The sequence below is a fragment of the Pocillopora verrucosa genome, chromosome 9 (assembly GCF_036669915.1).
Source record: "Pocillopora verrucosa isolate sample1 chromosome 9, ASM3666991v2, whole genome shotgun sequence".
Taxonomy (NCBI): domain Eukaryota; kingdom Metazoa; phylum Cnidaria; class Anthozoa; order Scleractinia; family Pocilloporidae; genus Pocillopora; species Pocillopora verrucosa.
In genome coordinates, this window is record NC_089320.1 from 19,581,340 (window position 1) to 19,596,481 (window position 15,142).

Consider the following 15,142-nt stretch of genomic DNA (forward strand, 5'->3'; position numbering starts at 1 on the left):
GTTTGTTTCTCTTTAGAAAGTTGTCGGCTAGCTTACTTTATTCTTTTTAGGTCTTCATTTCGAAGGGAAAAAAATCCAACAGGTGATATATTGAGCAGCAATGCTCCCACTCCTTTCGAATTGTCAGGCGTGGAACCGAGGGTAGCCTTTCAGAAGGATTTAAGCTTTGTTTGATTTTGACGCACCGGTATAGAGCGCTTTCGATTGAGTGTCGTTAAACCGAAACCAAAGCAATTTCAACAGCCAATCATAGCAAGGAAGCCCCCTCGTGGTAAAAAAAACAAACAAACAACCTGAAGCGCGGGAAAACGCGAGTAACCAAGTCGCGCTTGGTTTTAGTTTTGAATCTGATTGGTAGTCAAAGTGGCGCGAGTTTTCTGGACCAATCATATAACGAAGTTGAGGAAAACCAGAGCAATCCCAGATTATATTCGACACTCAATTGACAGTTGCTCTTAGCAACTTACCAATACAATCTTGATTGTCCACAAACGTTACAGATTTGACCCCAAGCCCTTCTTTGTCGTACAACTCTTGTTCCTGTGATTTGAAGCAGTGAAAGCAAATCAGAATTTATTGACATTAGTGTAACCTTTTACAGTAAAAACGAATTTTCTTGTTAATTTATTGATGGAAATTCCATCATTACTACTTACCTGTTTCAGTATCCTATCATTAAAGAGTTGCTGCAGCTTTTCATTGCAGTAGTTGATGCAAAACTGTTCAAAGCTGTTGAATTCGTAGTATTCTGAAGATAAGAAAATGTTTGATAAGAAATATATCAATTCTCAATGATATATTTTTGTATACGGTAGAAAATAAAATGTAAAAAATCTTTGAACCACTGTTACAATACAAACCATTATTCATAGCATTATTCCATACCAAGTCATCTCATGCCCAATTAACATTCCTGTTTAGAACAGGGTTGTTATCAATCCCCTTATTATTCATCAACACATTGGCGGGTCAAAATCCACCATGAGTCTGAGTTTTGCTGCTATGCATTTTTTTTTATTATGTTCTAGATCTCTTTTTGCAGTCCAAAGAAGACGATATGTTCGCTAAATATTACATATTATATAAACCGCAGAGTTTAATAAGGATTTCCAGCCCAGTGAGACAAGCCGTAACTGGACATGTGCAAAATTACAATAATTTTCTCACGTGTGTTTGATATGACCAATCAGCTGCTAACACGTCACTCGCCTTTCGCGCCACTCTGACAGGTAAATAAATGAAGGGCAAGGCGTTCACCATTCTCAATCTAAGGAGAGCTATCAAGTTGAAAACTCCAAGAGAAATTCCGTAACTACGCTTGCTCATGTATCAATTCCTATTTATCTTTAACAAGAAACCTTGGGTATCATAGACTATTAAGTGACAATGGTAAGAAATATGTAATCTGTTCAGCTCACCAAAGCCAGCGATGTCCAACACACCAATGTAAGTAAAAGAATCTTTAAAAGGGAAGCACTGATTGATCTGGCCAACAATATGATCAAACAGTTTGGTGTAGAGAGCTTTTGCCAAAGCATCTCTAGCAGCACAGGCCTGTTCCGGTTTAAGGGGAACTCTGTTTAAACAACGAAAAAACGAAAGGCACCTGTGAGTGACACATGGCTGGTTAAACCATTTCCAAAGTAGACCCTCTTCCTCAACTAAAGTTTTTGTTAATGAATGATATTTCTATGAGGAACATTCTTCCAATTACTGAGTATAATACTTATAACTGTGCATTAAATATTCACTTGGCTTTGATAGTCATAATTTAGTCTAACGGCAGTGAAAATCACCCACACCTTCCACAAAAACAACTGCACCTGGCAAAATACTCCCTATGGTAGATAGCTATTTAGAGCTTTAGATTTTATTAATAGAAGAAGTTAGGGGTAACCTTTAAAGTTTGAAAAGACTTGCAAATCAATCACGAGCTAAATGCAGTTAAAAACGAAACAGTTTTGATTAAATTTTGTAATAACTTGGTGACGGTTTTTTCTATCAGTAATGGCAATTTCAACTTAACCGCTGGTGAAACCAAAAGAAAATTGACAATAGCAGCAAAAGCACTGAGTAAAATTAGAATTATGAGTGACAGGTTGATCAGATAAATGTTAAGAGAGCACTAATATCAAAGGCATTAATATTAATTAATTCTTAAAAATGACAAGACCTTGTAATAATATTAACTGAGGCAGTAGCCATGATAGTTATCACTAATTCAAATCAATAATGATCTTTTCATTATTGATTAAGGTAAAATGTGTTACTCAATCAAACTGGAATGTTGCAGTACAATATTCCCTGTTGATGCTGTCCACACCTCATGTTTGACCCTCCAGCAGACATCGTCCTTGTAGTTAGAGACATCTTCAGCTCTTCAGACGACACATCTAACAGCTTAGCAGCAGTATTCAATGAGTTCATACTTTTAGGTGATACTACAGAGCCACCTTAAAATAAAAAAAAAACCCTTTAGAAAGGAAAATTTCCTAAAGAAGAAAGTTCATCCAACCTAGTATTAACTATCATGATGCAAATCATCCAGAGTGTGATTTTACTGACAGGGCCTATGGGAGAGACAACTTTACAATCACAACAACACATTAATTTTCAGTTACATTTGCAAATGAAAATTATGTGATATATTATACCTTCTGTGTCTCCACTGTCCTCAAATGAAATGTTTCCAACATGAAGCACAGCAGCAACAACTCTGAAGATGTTGGCTTTCTCTTCTCCTGAAAAACCCACTCTGTTCATGGACTCATCCATTCTACGATAATCTGATGCATCATCAAGATTAGGGTCTGTGATTGAACCCTGCTTTAAGTACTGCAACATGAAAAAAATCAAACCCATTGTGAACAGCATTCTAGAGAGAAACATTCTATTTGTGAAGTAAAACATAAAAACTTGTCTGAAAACTTTCCAGTATTCTCCCAACTCCCCTCAAATTTAGAGTGTTGATGATTCCATGAAAACTCTGAGATCCCTACCATTCACTACATACTATAATTCATTATGAAAATGAAATTTTTTATGCAGAAAAACAGCCCAGCATTTTTGATCTGGGTTTATACATATTAACTGCATATGCATATCCTGTGAGTTAACCCTTTAACCCCTAAGAATGACTAGAATCTAATAACAGCATTGTTCCTGAAATAAAAATGAAGGCAATGAGAATGAATCAAAGGATTGACAATTTAGGAAGCTCCTGATTGATGACAAATTCTCTTAACAAGTACCATAAGACATGTTTAAGGATTAGTATTGAGAATATGTATACTGATGCTAGCATGTAAAGGGTTAGGTCATTGTAGGTTAGACATCACTAATGTAGCAAAAAGAGTTTGTTTAACATACCAGAAAATCTTCTGCCTTTGTAATGCCAAGCTTTGATTTTATTTGTTGAGGTGCTCCTGAACAAAGTCTGTAAAACACATGGTAATTTCTCTCCCCTTTACTTTGCTTGCAGATTCGAGATTTCTCCAAAAGATAATGTGAAATGAACCCACCAACAACTGTGACCTGTTGATCACAAAAAAGTAAACAGCTGCTTTTTGATCAAACAAAATGGATGTTATAATTAAGTTACTTACTTTTAAACCTAACAGTCAAGTAATTATGTTAAAAAGTAAGGAATAGCAATTAATTTGAAGGCAATAAATCATTTTATATTAAGCTGAAAGCTTCAGCTTCATTTCCCTCTTTGGGTTTTCTTCTACCAGGAGAATTACAGTGGGGGCAGGCGAGGGGGGAAATTCTGGCTCTCACTAACCACTCCCTCATGATACTTGAAAAACACTTTTTAGGTCAGTTCTAATATATATTTTTCAAAACAAACCTTCTCGTTGAAGTGAACTTCAACATACTTTCCAAATCGACTACTGTTGATGTTTCGCATTGTTTTGGCATTTCCAAAGGATTCAAGTAAGGGGTTAGCTGTTAAGGCAAGGTATAAAAAAATTTCAGAAGATATTGATTTGAACAATTTATCACTAAACAGTCATGTCAAATGTAAATTATTTAGTTGCATAACTTTTTAATGTTTTACCTTCAATAATCCTCTGCTCAATGCGGCCCTGATCACCAGATCCCCAAGACTCAGTCAGATATCTGCGAAATGTGAAATAAAACACTCATCAGTATTGTATATAAAATTAACCTCCTCCTGTGCCTATGCCTTTGAGTATATATCAGTGTAAGAATGACCATGGCATAGTAAACAAGATTTGAAACATATACCTTAAAATGTACTTGGTTGATTCTGTTTTTCCTGCACCACTTTCACCTGAAACAAGAAATTATTCAATATTACTATATACAGAGTTGCTAGTGTTTAGAGAATCGCATCATTTACATGATTATTTACCAAATCAAAAGCTTGGCTGAGATATGCCAGTTTAAGTATATTAACTACCATTCAAGATACAGAGTACACTCACCACTAACAATCAAAGACTGGCTCTGTTTATATGCTCTCATATCTCTGTAAGCCTTGTCAGCTGAAAATCAACATCAAAAAAAATGAAAAATTACAAATTACTTTTTCAGATATGGAAAAATTGGTTCCATAAAGACTAAAGCTTGGTTAAAATATCTAAAAATTTGAAACAGAAGCTTCACTGTGTGGGCTGATTCACCAGTAAATAGTAGAGAGGTTAACTCTTCGATCCCTATTAAGAGTGACCAGCATCTAATTTCTCCTTATAACATCACCTTTGAATCATACATTAAGGTCGTGAGAATAAAGGACATGATCACCAACTAAAGAAGCTCTTGATTGTTAAACAAATTCTCCTTTTCAGCATCTTAGGAAAAGTGAGGAGAACAGCAAGGAGAAAATGCATACTGGCATAAGTGCATTAAGTGTTAAAGTATCTGCATCACTGAGAAAAAGCACAAAGAAGGATGGTCATTGTATAATTATGTATTATACCAGCAGTTACTGGCCATATACAACCCTGTAATGGTCTTTTTGATAAAGATTGGCAAAATTTCACCCAACAACTGATTTAAGAAATAAAATTTTTCCCTAAACATAGTTATAATTATATTTCATGCTTACCAATAGCAAACACATGAGGTGGCAAAACCCCCAGTGACTTTCCATGATATTCTTTGATTCTTTCCTTTGAGTAAAGTTCTTTAATTTCATGATAAGGGTTGACAGCAAGAAGAATATTGGCCACATAAGTCTGCAGAGTAATGAAATCATAGGATGATGCTTGCTTGGTGATAAAGCTGAAAGTTATCAAAATTGATTATCTGCAGCAAATAGAGACAACAACACACTTCTTTCCTGGTGGCCAAGGGATCCTGTTTTAAACACATCCACATCATAGGATCCAATTACAAAAGACTTAATTTCAAAACAAAAACAACTTTTTTTTTAATCTTTTGTATCTATGCTAATCAGTTTGAGCTCTCCCTGCCTCAATTGCATCATAAGAATTCAAGAAAACTTTTAGTGCCCACTGAGGCAACAAGGACTCACAAATACAAAGTGTATTTCTGCTATTTTAGAAAAATGTGTATTAACTTTGAATAAATTGTCTCTTCCAACTATTATCATTACCATATGCTCTAGGATGCAGAGTAAAACACAATGACCTTAACATAAATTATTATAATCACAAAAAAAAATACAAAAGCAAATAAATAAGATCAAAATTCACCAATAGCAACCTAAACCTTAAATTTCCAAAGGCGATTAACATGTGACTTCTCCCTAAAATGTCTAAACATTATCCAGCAAACAGGTCATGAGAATATTCCAACTTATCAGGTAGAAGTTGTTATCTTGATCTATCACCAAATTCTCAAAACTTATTTACAAGGAAACGTGTAGCAGCTAGAGGGGAGAATTAACAATCAGATCTTGGGAGTTAAAGAGTTAAGGGAGTTTTTAAGAGTTTTACAACAAAATGTTTTGCATAATGCTTTGAAAACTCTTCATTCTCAATGTGTCATGGATTCAGTGACCATGATAATTACATATCAAGTAAGCCAGGTAACCATATCAGCTTCTTTTCAGGACAAAGAATAAGTGTCTATTTTAAGCATGCACTTGTGGTAAGCAAGAGTTGAAAATTGTAAGGCTCTATAATTTTAAGAGAACGTACATATATTTTGTCTTTCTGGTATCTAATTTTCAAGTTGTGTAACAAAGTGGCTTCATTGAGGAACATCAAAGAGCCTGAAAAAAATTTAGAAAATAAAATGCTATCAGTGCATCAGTTCAGTATCATTTATTCACAACAGTTCAGACCATAACAAAGGGGTCGTGTTAAGTTTCTATAACACAAAGCAGCCTAAAGTATTCATTACTTTTATTGGAGAAGAAATTGAAGTTACCCTAGGAGTTCACTGCTATGCATTTAAGGGCCGAACCTTGAATAAACCTGATGTCATCTTCAGAACATTTTCCAAACACAAAGCATGACAAGTGTTGCCTGGCTTGGTATCAAATTCAGGCAGGGTTAAGGGTGCTAACCTTGGGCCTTGCATCTCATGTTCACCAATCGCACATACTTAGACATAAATGTATGTTTGTACTTAAGTTATCTGGATGACTGTCCATGCACAAAGATTGCCCTGATCAGGATGCCCTTCCCCCTGATCTACACTGAACAAAAATCAAAGCTGTCCAGTGATAAAACCCTTTAGTGTTAATGTTTAAAACAATGAAAATAAATATGTAATAAAAGTGAAATTTGGCTCGGTTTATCTCACAAGCTCACAACAGCTATAAAAACATGACTAAGCCCTTTAATCATTATGCCATAAAATATTCAGCAAAAATTGACTGAACAAAATAGCCATAAAGTATATTAGGGTTTGCTTAGCTATGAACCGTTGCACCAAGTTTACCTTCTGAAGTTTCTTTTTTTCCTTCGCTTTTTTTCTACTTTTTTTCAGATTTTCTTGTGTGTCATAATGGAGTAACGTGTGGTTTTTTTGGTTTTCATTTCTTTTTATTTGACCCACGTACCTAGCTAGTGGTCGGAATCCTATAAATTTTTTACCGAAATTTTCTTTATATTTTTATTTCTCGCAATTTCAACCCATCTTTCAACTAAGTGTTGGCGATTTACATGATTTAAACGCTGACAGCGTGTAATAAATTGCAAGATTTTAAGATGCCAACACTGTCTGAATCAATTACAACAAGGAAATTCAATCAGTTTCTCCGAAAACATAGGGTAAAACATCTGTCAGAAAGTTACGAACTCACAATCACCTACGGATTGTGAAAATTTTATAGGCCAACAGACACTTTAAACTACGGGAAAATTATTTTAAAATCGACAAACTGATTCACCACAAACACTCAAAAGTCTAAATGTAAATCCACCAAGTTGATTCCTTACAACTGACACCTTACTGCTGGAGTTTTTTAAGAAAATAAACTTACAGTTATCCTCAAAATCTCTCGTGTTATCCTTCTCCGATGGGAACACTCTATCGTATGGAGCCGTTACAACCTACAAGGAAGTTCAAATTATATATTTCTCTTCATGATTTTAAACAGAAAGCATGGTTCTTCGCGGAACGCGCAAAATAATGCGTAGTGACTATTCCAGCTATTCAAACCTTTCCTTTCGCTCCATCCACCTCCACGCTGATCGTGTCCGATCCTAAATCGACTATTTCGCCCAAACGAAATCCATGTTCGTTATCGGGGACCCAGACCTTTTTTCCACCATCCATAGCGTTAGACAAGGTCTAAAACACGAAGTACATACAAAGATATCTGAAAAGGAAGTATTCTAACAACTCCACCAAAGAGCTTAACCACCAACTGGCGACTTTATTTTTCTTGCCGGTTCGCATTTGTGGTCACGTGAAAAAATCATATGACGTCATAGCAACAAGGACTTACCCTTCCGGCTAAGGGTGAAGTCAAGTGTAGTGAAGTGTTGTGTGTTATACGGCTTCAGTTTCTTGGTACAATACAAAAAATCAAATTAATTTTAACGTTTCTGTAAATAGAAAGAGAGTAAGGAATGGCAAGGTGAAAATTGGCTTTTGAAGACGTATTTACCAGCTGTATTGAAACGTGCATGGAAGGTTTTAACAAATGGAAAGAATGTTTATTTGATATACGAGAAGCTTCTTTTTTAATTTGAAAGGGAGCTTCGGATTGTTTTATTGAATTACATCACTCTACGAGATTTTGGGATTCTAGAGAAAACTACAATAGAAAAAGTTTAGAATGCAAACGCACGAAAAAGACACGATGTCACGACTGATCGCGGTTTTTTGTAATTGTGCTCTTTGAGGCGCGAAATAAGCGGCAAACCTTCACTGTGCGTATTCGCAGCTCTGCGGGCTACATAATTTAGTGTTAGCAACTGAGTTGAAAACGTAAATTGGCCACCGTAAAGAGTTAAAAGGCTGACGTTTCGAGCGTTAGCCCTTCGTCAGAGTGATTGGAGGAATTGTGGGTTGTGTGTGAGTTTATATGCAGAAAATAGAGCTACGCTATTGGTTGGAATATGATGACGAGAAAAAAGAATAAATTAGTTGAACGAAAAGCGCTCGTTGATACCGGGGGATTAAGAGTGCCGATTTGGAAGATAAATTTTGTTCTGGTGTTTTGCGGCTTTCCGAACTGCGGACTACGGTTTGTTGTCTGGGTCGAACGTTTCCCGCCTTTTACAGCACTGTAGAATTACTTGACGTGGGCAGAGGTGACACACTATCACACCTAACCCTACGACATAATTTACTGCCAGTATTTATTTACTAACTTAAAAGTCTCCTTATAAATAAAACCCCTCTCCTGATTTAACTCACAACTTCAGAGAAATTTGGGAACACTTTTGTAAGACATCCAATATTTAATACATCTGTAATATCCTGAAGGTTACTTCAGTGTTAAATCCAATGCTCTATTAAAAAGAATTGAAAGTGAAACAAGCTTTGCTCTTCTATTTAACCAGAATTAAAGTAGACTAAAAGCCCCATAATCCACCCCACAAGTCATTAGAAATCGGCGACAAAAGAAACATTCAGGTGAGGAGGAACTTTTAAGAAATTCGCCCAGTTGCGAAATATCACAATCGAAAATGTAGTCCGCTACTCGAACCACTCAATATAGCCCACGTAAATATCATTAAAACACCGAAAAATTACCTATCCTGACCACATAAATTTAAAAAGGGCATATTCACAAATTTGCTTTCAAAATCGACAATTTGGGTTTGAAAAGTGTCTTTAGGGTTATAAATGTCTTAGCAACCCTTTCCGCAACATCCACTGTAATTAACCCCTGACTTTATTATTCATATCTGCTTCTTCTGAGAATTTTTACCAGGGTAACAGGAATCCCACCCTCCAAAGTGACGTTCCAGTTGCTTCGCAACAGCGATTGACAGCCTGTCATTATTTCTTCCAGCCACGATCTGTATGCCCAGCGGCAGTCCATTTCTGTCAAGTCCAAGAGGGCATTGCGTGACTGGAAGATGAAGCACGTTGAAAATAGAAGTGTAACTGAAATTAAACGGGGCAAGGGATGGGCGATGATGTGAAAGCGCCGTACTTGGGTGAGAGGGATAAAGCAAAATGGCGTCTTCCCCGAGAAGGGTTTGAATTTCTTCTCTTAATTCGACTCCCATTTTCACAAAGTTTGATGCCACATCCGGCAGGCAGTTGGGCAAAGGCGCTCGAACTTGTTCAATCCCCGCGATCGTCAGGGTGACGTAATGATATTTTGAATAACCCAGGACATACTTGAAAATTTCGGTGAACGGGTTTATTGCTAGTGCCTCAGACTCATTGCTTAAATTCTGTGATGCGAATCTGTTATTCTCAGCTGCATGAACTGTAGCAGACCAGATGAGAGGAGAATACTGAAACAGGCTCATGTGAGTATCTTGAACTGTTGCATCATAGCGCTCCTGTAAGAAAGAGCAGACTTGTTGTAGGACCATCAGAATGTCGGGTTCCACAGGTGAAGTCAGGAAAGGGCCCTCTATGTCCAAAGTGTAAACTTTGAGAGATGAGAGATCTATTTCTTCGTCCAATCGAAGTTCATGGAGTCGAGGACCTGCCATAGCCTTCAGCATTAAGATGAGATCGTCGGCGTACCTACACAGTGGTCCCATAACTAGATACTCGTCGAAGGCCTCGCTAGTGCCTTTAGGGAAATGTCCTTGATTTGGGACTATGGAAGGACTTGGCTTATGACCAAATATTCCGTTGAAGAATGCGGGCATGCGCACACTTCCACCTGCAGGAGAGTTGGCACTATACTCAGTCATGTAAGATCACGTAAAGAGTAAAGGAAATTTGAGGATGTACGTTAAGATCAAAAGTACTTCTAAATTGCATTTCGATGTCAGCAGGTTGATATCTCAAATTAGCAAGTATGATCAGCATCATTAGTGAAGTTTCTATTAAGTCAGGGACTTCAGAAATTTGTTCTTTGGCCTTTGAGCGAAAGGCATTAACCGTTTAACTCCCAAGATCGGATTGTTAATTTTCTCCCCTAGCTGCTGCACTTTTCTTTATGAATAAGTTACGAGACTTTGGTTTTAGATCAAAATAACAACTACCTGAGTTTGGTATTCTCATTACCTGTTTGTTGGATAATGTATGAATATTATAGGGAAAAGTTACATGTTAATCACTCCTGGGAATTATAGGATTAAGGTCTTTCGAAACGTATATCTCGGAATGACCGAACCATTTGGCATTTTGCATGCATCAGTGGTAGTTTACATTCAAGCTGACCAGAGATTAAGACAGATATGAATATTAAAGTAGAGAATACGGTTTCAGAGACAGGATGTAAAAGTATGTGCCGGAGTCCAGCATGTTTAGGCGTAGAATTTCGCCGCTTTTATCACTACTAGGATCCCAATTCCTAACGCTGGACTGCTTGATGCAAGAAAGGAATATTATAAAGAAGGACTTTCTGCTAAACTTCATAATCTTTTTTCTTTTCTTTTTTTTTTTTAAGAAATTTGTTGGGGGTCCAATTGCACGAAGATGATAATAACTAAATTTAGAACAATTGTCAAATTTCGGGTTGCATTTCATTATACAGCTACCTTAGCTTGCCAAGTAGCCACAGGACGGCTTTGAGGTACACGTAGCTCACAAAAATAGGGTTTTTACACGCGGTATATCAAATAAGAAGATTTTGACGGTCATGGCACAAAGGTTAACAGAATACATCTGACACTTCAAAAACAATAAAATCACGCTTGGTTAAGTCTGAAAAGGCAGTGAAAGTCATTAGAATGCAACACTTGAGCGGTGATACTTTAAGTCTTAAGTTCTAAAGATTTCTTGCGGTTAAACAGGTGTTTTTTGTGAAATATCTCCATGTTTTGAAGACCTTGCCAAAACTAAGCCTAAGCCTTAAAGATCTCTAAAACTCTTAGAAAAAAAAAAAAAAAAAAAAAAGGAAAGAAAGAAAGACTTTGTGAAATGAATGAAAATACCGGCTGGTCAGAATGTGAGAGCCCTTTGCGATAGCGCTCACCGGCAAAAGCAAGTAAGAAGGACTGGGAATTACATAGGCCAGCCGTTGATTAAAACCAAAACATCCTAGATAGAATGAGCATGCAACTTTTCGCTTTTTTCTGCCTGCTACTATACAATTTTTTTTAACTCTAAAGAATGAAAAAGTGCGTCACAAATCGTCAATGATTGACGATATGAGCCACTCCACTGAATACGATTATAATAATACAATTTTTAGTACGTCCAAAATAATTCCGACGATCCACTTACCGACATCAGAACCAACACCGCACACTGAACCAGCCGCGGAAATAATTGCCCCTTCCCCGCCAGAGCTACCTCCGGCTATTTTCGATGTGTCGTAAGGATTATTTGTTCTTCCGTACACGTTGTTAGCTGTCTCCCACCACATACACAACTCGCTACAGTTAGTGACAGCGATCGGAATCGCACCAGCTCGCAAGAGATTTTCAACAACATTCGCATTTTTAGTAGCAATCGTGTTCTTACGATCCACAAGTCCGGCTGAATGAGGGAATCCTTTACATGCAAGTGATTCTTTCACCGTTACAGGAACTCCAAGCAAAGGTTTAGTCATTAAAACAGATTTTTCGTCGTTCAATTCGCTTGAATCGAGAACCTTGTCAATACCTCTTGCCTCTTCCAAGGCTTCGTGGAATCGATCCGCTACAACAGCATTTATCAAGGGATTAACTTCGTGAATCCTGTCGATAAAGGCTTGAATCACTTCCACACAAGTCATCCTTCGTTGTTTTATATACTGCACAATATCTTTGGCTGATAATTTCAAAATCGGATTGGAAGGCCCGCTAACAATAGTACCTCGTTGTTTTCCATAAATAAACTCCGATAATCGAACACTGAAATCCCACAGAAAACCAACAGACTCTAACGTCCTAAATACCAGAGAAAAAACCGATAGAAAAATCCTGATCAAACCCATCTCGAGTATAATTGTTTACACGGCAGCGCTGTGAACAACACGTCATAGAAGTGTCCTTTGTTTGCCGTTTAGAGCTGTTTCAGTATATATGAATTTTAAATACAATTTAGCATAATTCATGCTTGCCGTTTCCGCGGTTAACAAATCCCTCAATTCATTGGATCAAAAGACCTAAACACATTCCCGGAGGTTTTTCCGAGACTTCCTATTCCTCTGTCTCTAAGTAATTTTACGTGACCTCTCTTCAGTGAGAAACATCCACAAACGTTGACAACTAACTTATTTGATGATCGCTTATCGCAACCTTACAAAAAACACGCGATCTCTATCAGGCGCAACTGTTCTCTGTTCAGCTCTACTTTCTCAGAAGTGTTTCTAACTTTCCTATTCCCTCGAATCCTAATTACATATCCATCCTATGACTGAGTAGAAACAATAAACACAAAGGTGTTCATTGGTTAAGTGAGGAGTAATCATTTATTCGTTCAATAGCAACATTCGACATTGCACCAAAGCAAATTATCACGAACGTTCACTAATTCGAACTAAGGATTGCCATGAACTCTGTGGTAGCAGGGCTGTAACAGTCTTCAAAATACTTTCATAGATAAAATAAAAAACTACACTACTGATGACCCGGCTAAAGATAACTTGGTAAAACACTCAAGTTGGAGAACAGGCCATTCCTGCTTCTTGCTCTTCAGGGGTATGTTTCCCGAAAAAATGACCGCGAAGGAGTTAAACATCTGCTGTTGGGTACAATTACATTCATGTCTGATCCCCACGAACCGTTAGTGTTTCGGCCTTGGGACTAGCTTTAAAAATCGAAACTTGAAAAAGCTAATACGTTAAAATGATATTCTCTGAGGGTTGGCAAGAGTGAATCCGGCCCAACGCACTGCTTTTCTTGAAGATGTTCGCCCTCTGACTGTGACATAGTGTAAAATATTACGAAAAGCTATAAAAATAATGGTAAATAAGTTTCGAAATATCACGTGTCAAATAAACTTTTTAATGTTTTGCCACACTTACTCCGTGTTCATAAAATAAAATTGACTGCCTGGAATCGAAAAGAAAGGCACTGTTCATATTTCCAACAACGAGCAGTTACGAAACTTTTTAGAACAGAATTTACCCTACAACTAGCGATTCTTGCAGGCCACCGCAGTGGTCCTATATTTTCTTTGAATGACGCAAGTACGTAGTTTGGTTTCTCTTTGTTTAAATTATCTTTATACGCTCTCTTTGATTTCAGTTTTAGACAGCTGTGAAGTGTGCCCTTAAATATTCAGTCTGTTAGTGGCTTCAAAATGAAGGCTTCGATTTGCTGTTTTAGCAATCTACCGAACTGCACACAATCATAATATACATAATGAATCATTAAAGATATTTCAATCACATGTTATATCCTGTTAACTGTCCTTGGAAATTGGACTTTTCATGATGGAAGAGCGAGTGATATAGATCCATTAATAACCTGAATAAGAAAAATACTCTGAACGATTTCGATCGTCAAATTAAACACTATATTGATTGATCTCATCTGTCACTCCTCCTTGGAGATAAAAGTCAGACATTTGCACCTTTGTTTTAAGCATAATTATATGATATCTTTAATAATGGCTCTTAAAAATACATAACAAACAAAAATACAGCCTGCCCCAAGTGATATACTCCAAATCAGTGGGACTACGTCATCTTTGGAGCAAACTGCATAACTTCCTCTCTGGCAACTAAGCAAATGTCTCCAACACTACAATAATTTTGATGCAAAATGAACCACAATTTAAGACTATAAGATAGCTGATTTAAGTGATACATTTTATTCTGACACTTTTCCATAAGTATTAGGCGAAATGCATCAAAACCAGGGTCACCGAGGCTTGGAACGTGACTAAATCGCCTTTTTGGTATCGCCGTATTTCACTCATTTCCGAGGGCTAACATACAGTAAAAAAGAAATGAGCACGTATCAGGTCCGTTGAGGCTGAAATCGAACTCCATTGAGCAATTAACCTGATTTTATTCTTTCAGAATATACAAGAGTTTGAAAACAAAATTTGTTTACAGTTCTGATGTCATAATGGTGGTTGAGAAATGATTTCGCTTGTTTCAAATACCAGGCATCACAAGAACTCTACGACAAGCGATTAATTCCCCCACCTTTATGTTGCTTCAAAATTTAGTCATGACCTCTACTAACGTAACATTTAATATCCAGCTGATAAAATATACTCAGTCGTCCGCACATCCACTGAGGAACGAGACAGTTCAGAAGGGCAAGAAGTAAAAGACTAGATACCTTCTCACCGCAAGAGTGAGTTTTGCTGAAGGTTCTTAGTCGAGCGCAATTAATCCGACATCCACACTGTATGTAGCTACAGTATTGGTTAACTAATAATCCTAATTTGCCCTTCTGTAAGTAAATATCATTTTAAAAATGTTCTTGCTGCACTTTGATGCATACACGCACTAGCGCCTATGAGATAATCTGACAAATCAGAAAGGGTTTGAAAGCACAGCCAATCAAATAAAAACTACCTCACTCCATCGTTGTCCGTCACGTGATCTTAATCCCTCCCTTCTTGTCAATTCAACATTTTCCTCACTAGCCTGTGGACTAGCTCCCTTTGTGCCATCCCAAAATTTTGGACTTTTCTTGACAGTCCTCCTTTCACAACCGCTTTTAGAACA

General features: G+C 37.1%; 2 protein-coding genes across 2 annotated transcripts in view; both read right to left on the reverse strand.

The window, feature by feature from the left end:
• Window positions 1-7,828, reverse strand: part of LOC131793764 (unconventional myosin-VI) — a 19,919-nt gene extending 12,091 nt beyond the window's left edge. Inside the window, exons 1-14 of the mRNA XM_059111244.2 lie at window positions 7,603-7,828; window positions 7,424-7,493; window positions 6,132-6,205; window positions 5,075-5,204; window positions 4,452-4,511; window positions 4,252-4,297; window positions 4,061-4,122; window positions 3,851-3,948; window positions 3,370-3,534; window positions 2,655-2,835; window positions 2,324-2,453; window positions 1,419-1,576; window positions 657-748; window positions 468-540 (exon numbers count right to left, since the gene is read on the reverse strand). Of these exons, the coding sequence (XP_058967227.2) occupies window positions 468-540; window positions 657-748; window positions 1,419-1,576; window positions 2,324-2,453; window positions 2,655-2,835; window positions 3,370-3,534; window positions 3,851-3,948; window positions 4,061-4,122; window positions 4,252-4,297; window positions 4,452-4,511; window positions 5,075-5,204; window positions 6,132-6,205; window positions 7,424-7,493; window positions 7,603-7,719 (1,456 nt within the window). The 5' untranslated portion in view covers window positions 7,720-7,828. The remainder of the gene's footprint in view (window positions 1-467; window positions 541-656; window positions 749-1,418; window positions 1,577-2,323; window positions 2,454-2,654; window positions 2,836-3,369; window positions 3,535-3,850; window positions 3,949-4,060; window positions 4,123-4,251; window positions 4,298-4,451; window positions 4,512-5,074; window positions 5,205-6,131; window positions 6,206-7,423; window positions 7,494-7,602) is intronic.
• Window positions 7,829-8,849: 1,021 nt separating this feature from the next.
• LOC136283613 (fatty-acid amide hydrolase 2-like) lies at window positions 8,850-12,517 on the reverse strand. The gene is made up of 2 exons (XM_066172729.1): window positions 11,755-12,517; window positions 8,850-10,243 (listed from the first exon to the last, which is right to left on the reverse strand). Exons 1-2 carry the CDS (start codon window positions 12,446-12,448, stop codon window positions 9,297-9,299), a joined length of 1,641 nt encoding a protein of 546 aa, XP_066028826.1. The 5' UTR covers window positions 12,449-12,517; the 3' UTR covers window positions 8,850-9,296.
• Window positions 12,518-15,142: the final 2,625 nt, after the last annotated feature.

What these genes read in the sequence shown, in the direction of transcription:
- LOC136283613 (XM_066172729.1), bottom strand. Translation starts at nt 12,448, where the DNA reads ATGGGTTTGATCAGGATTTTTCTATCGGTTTTTTCTCTGGTATTTAGG. An exon ending in CGGTGTTGGTTCTGATGTCG is followed by an intron (nt 10,244 to 11,754) that starts GTAAGTGGATCG and finishes ACTCTCCTGCAG; the next exon opens with GTGGAAGTGTGCGCATGCCC.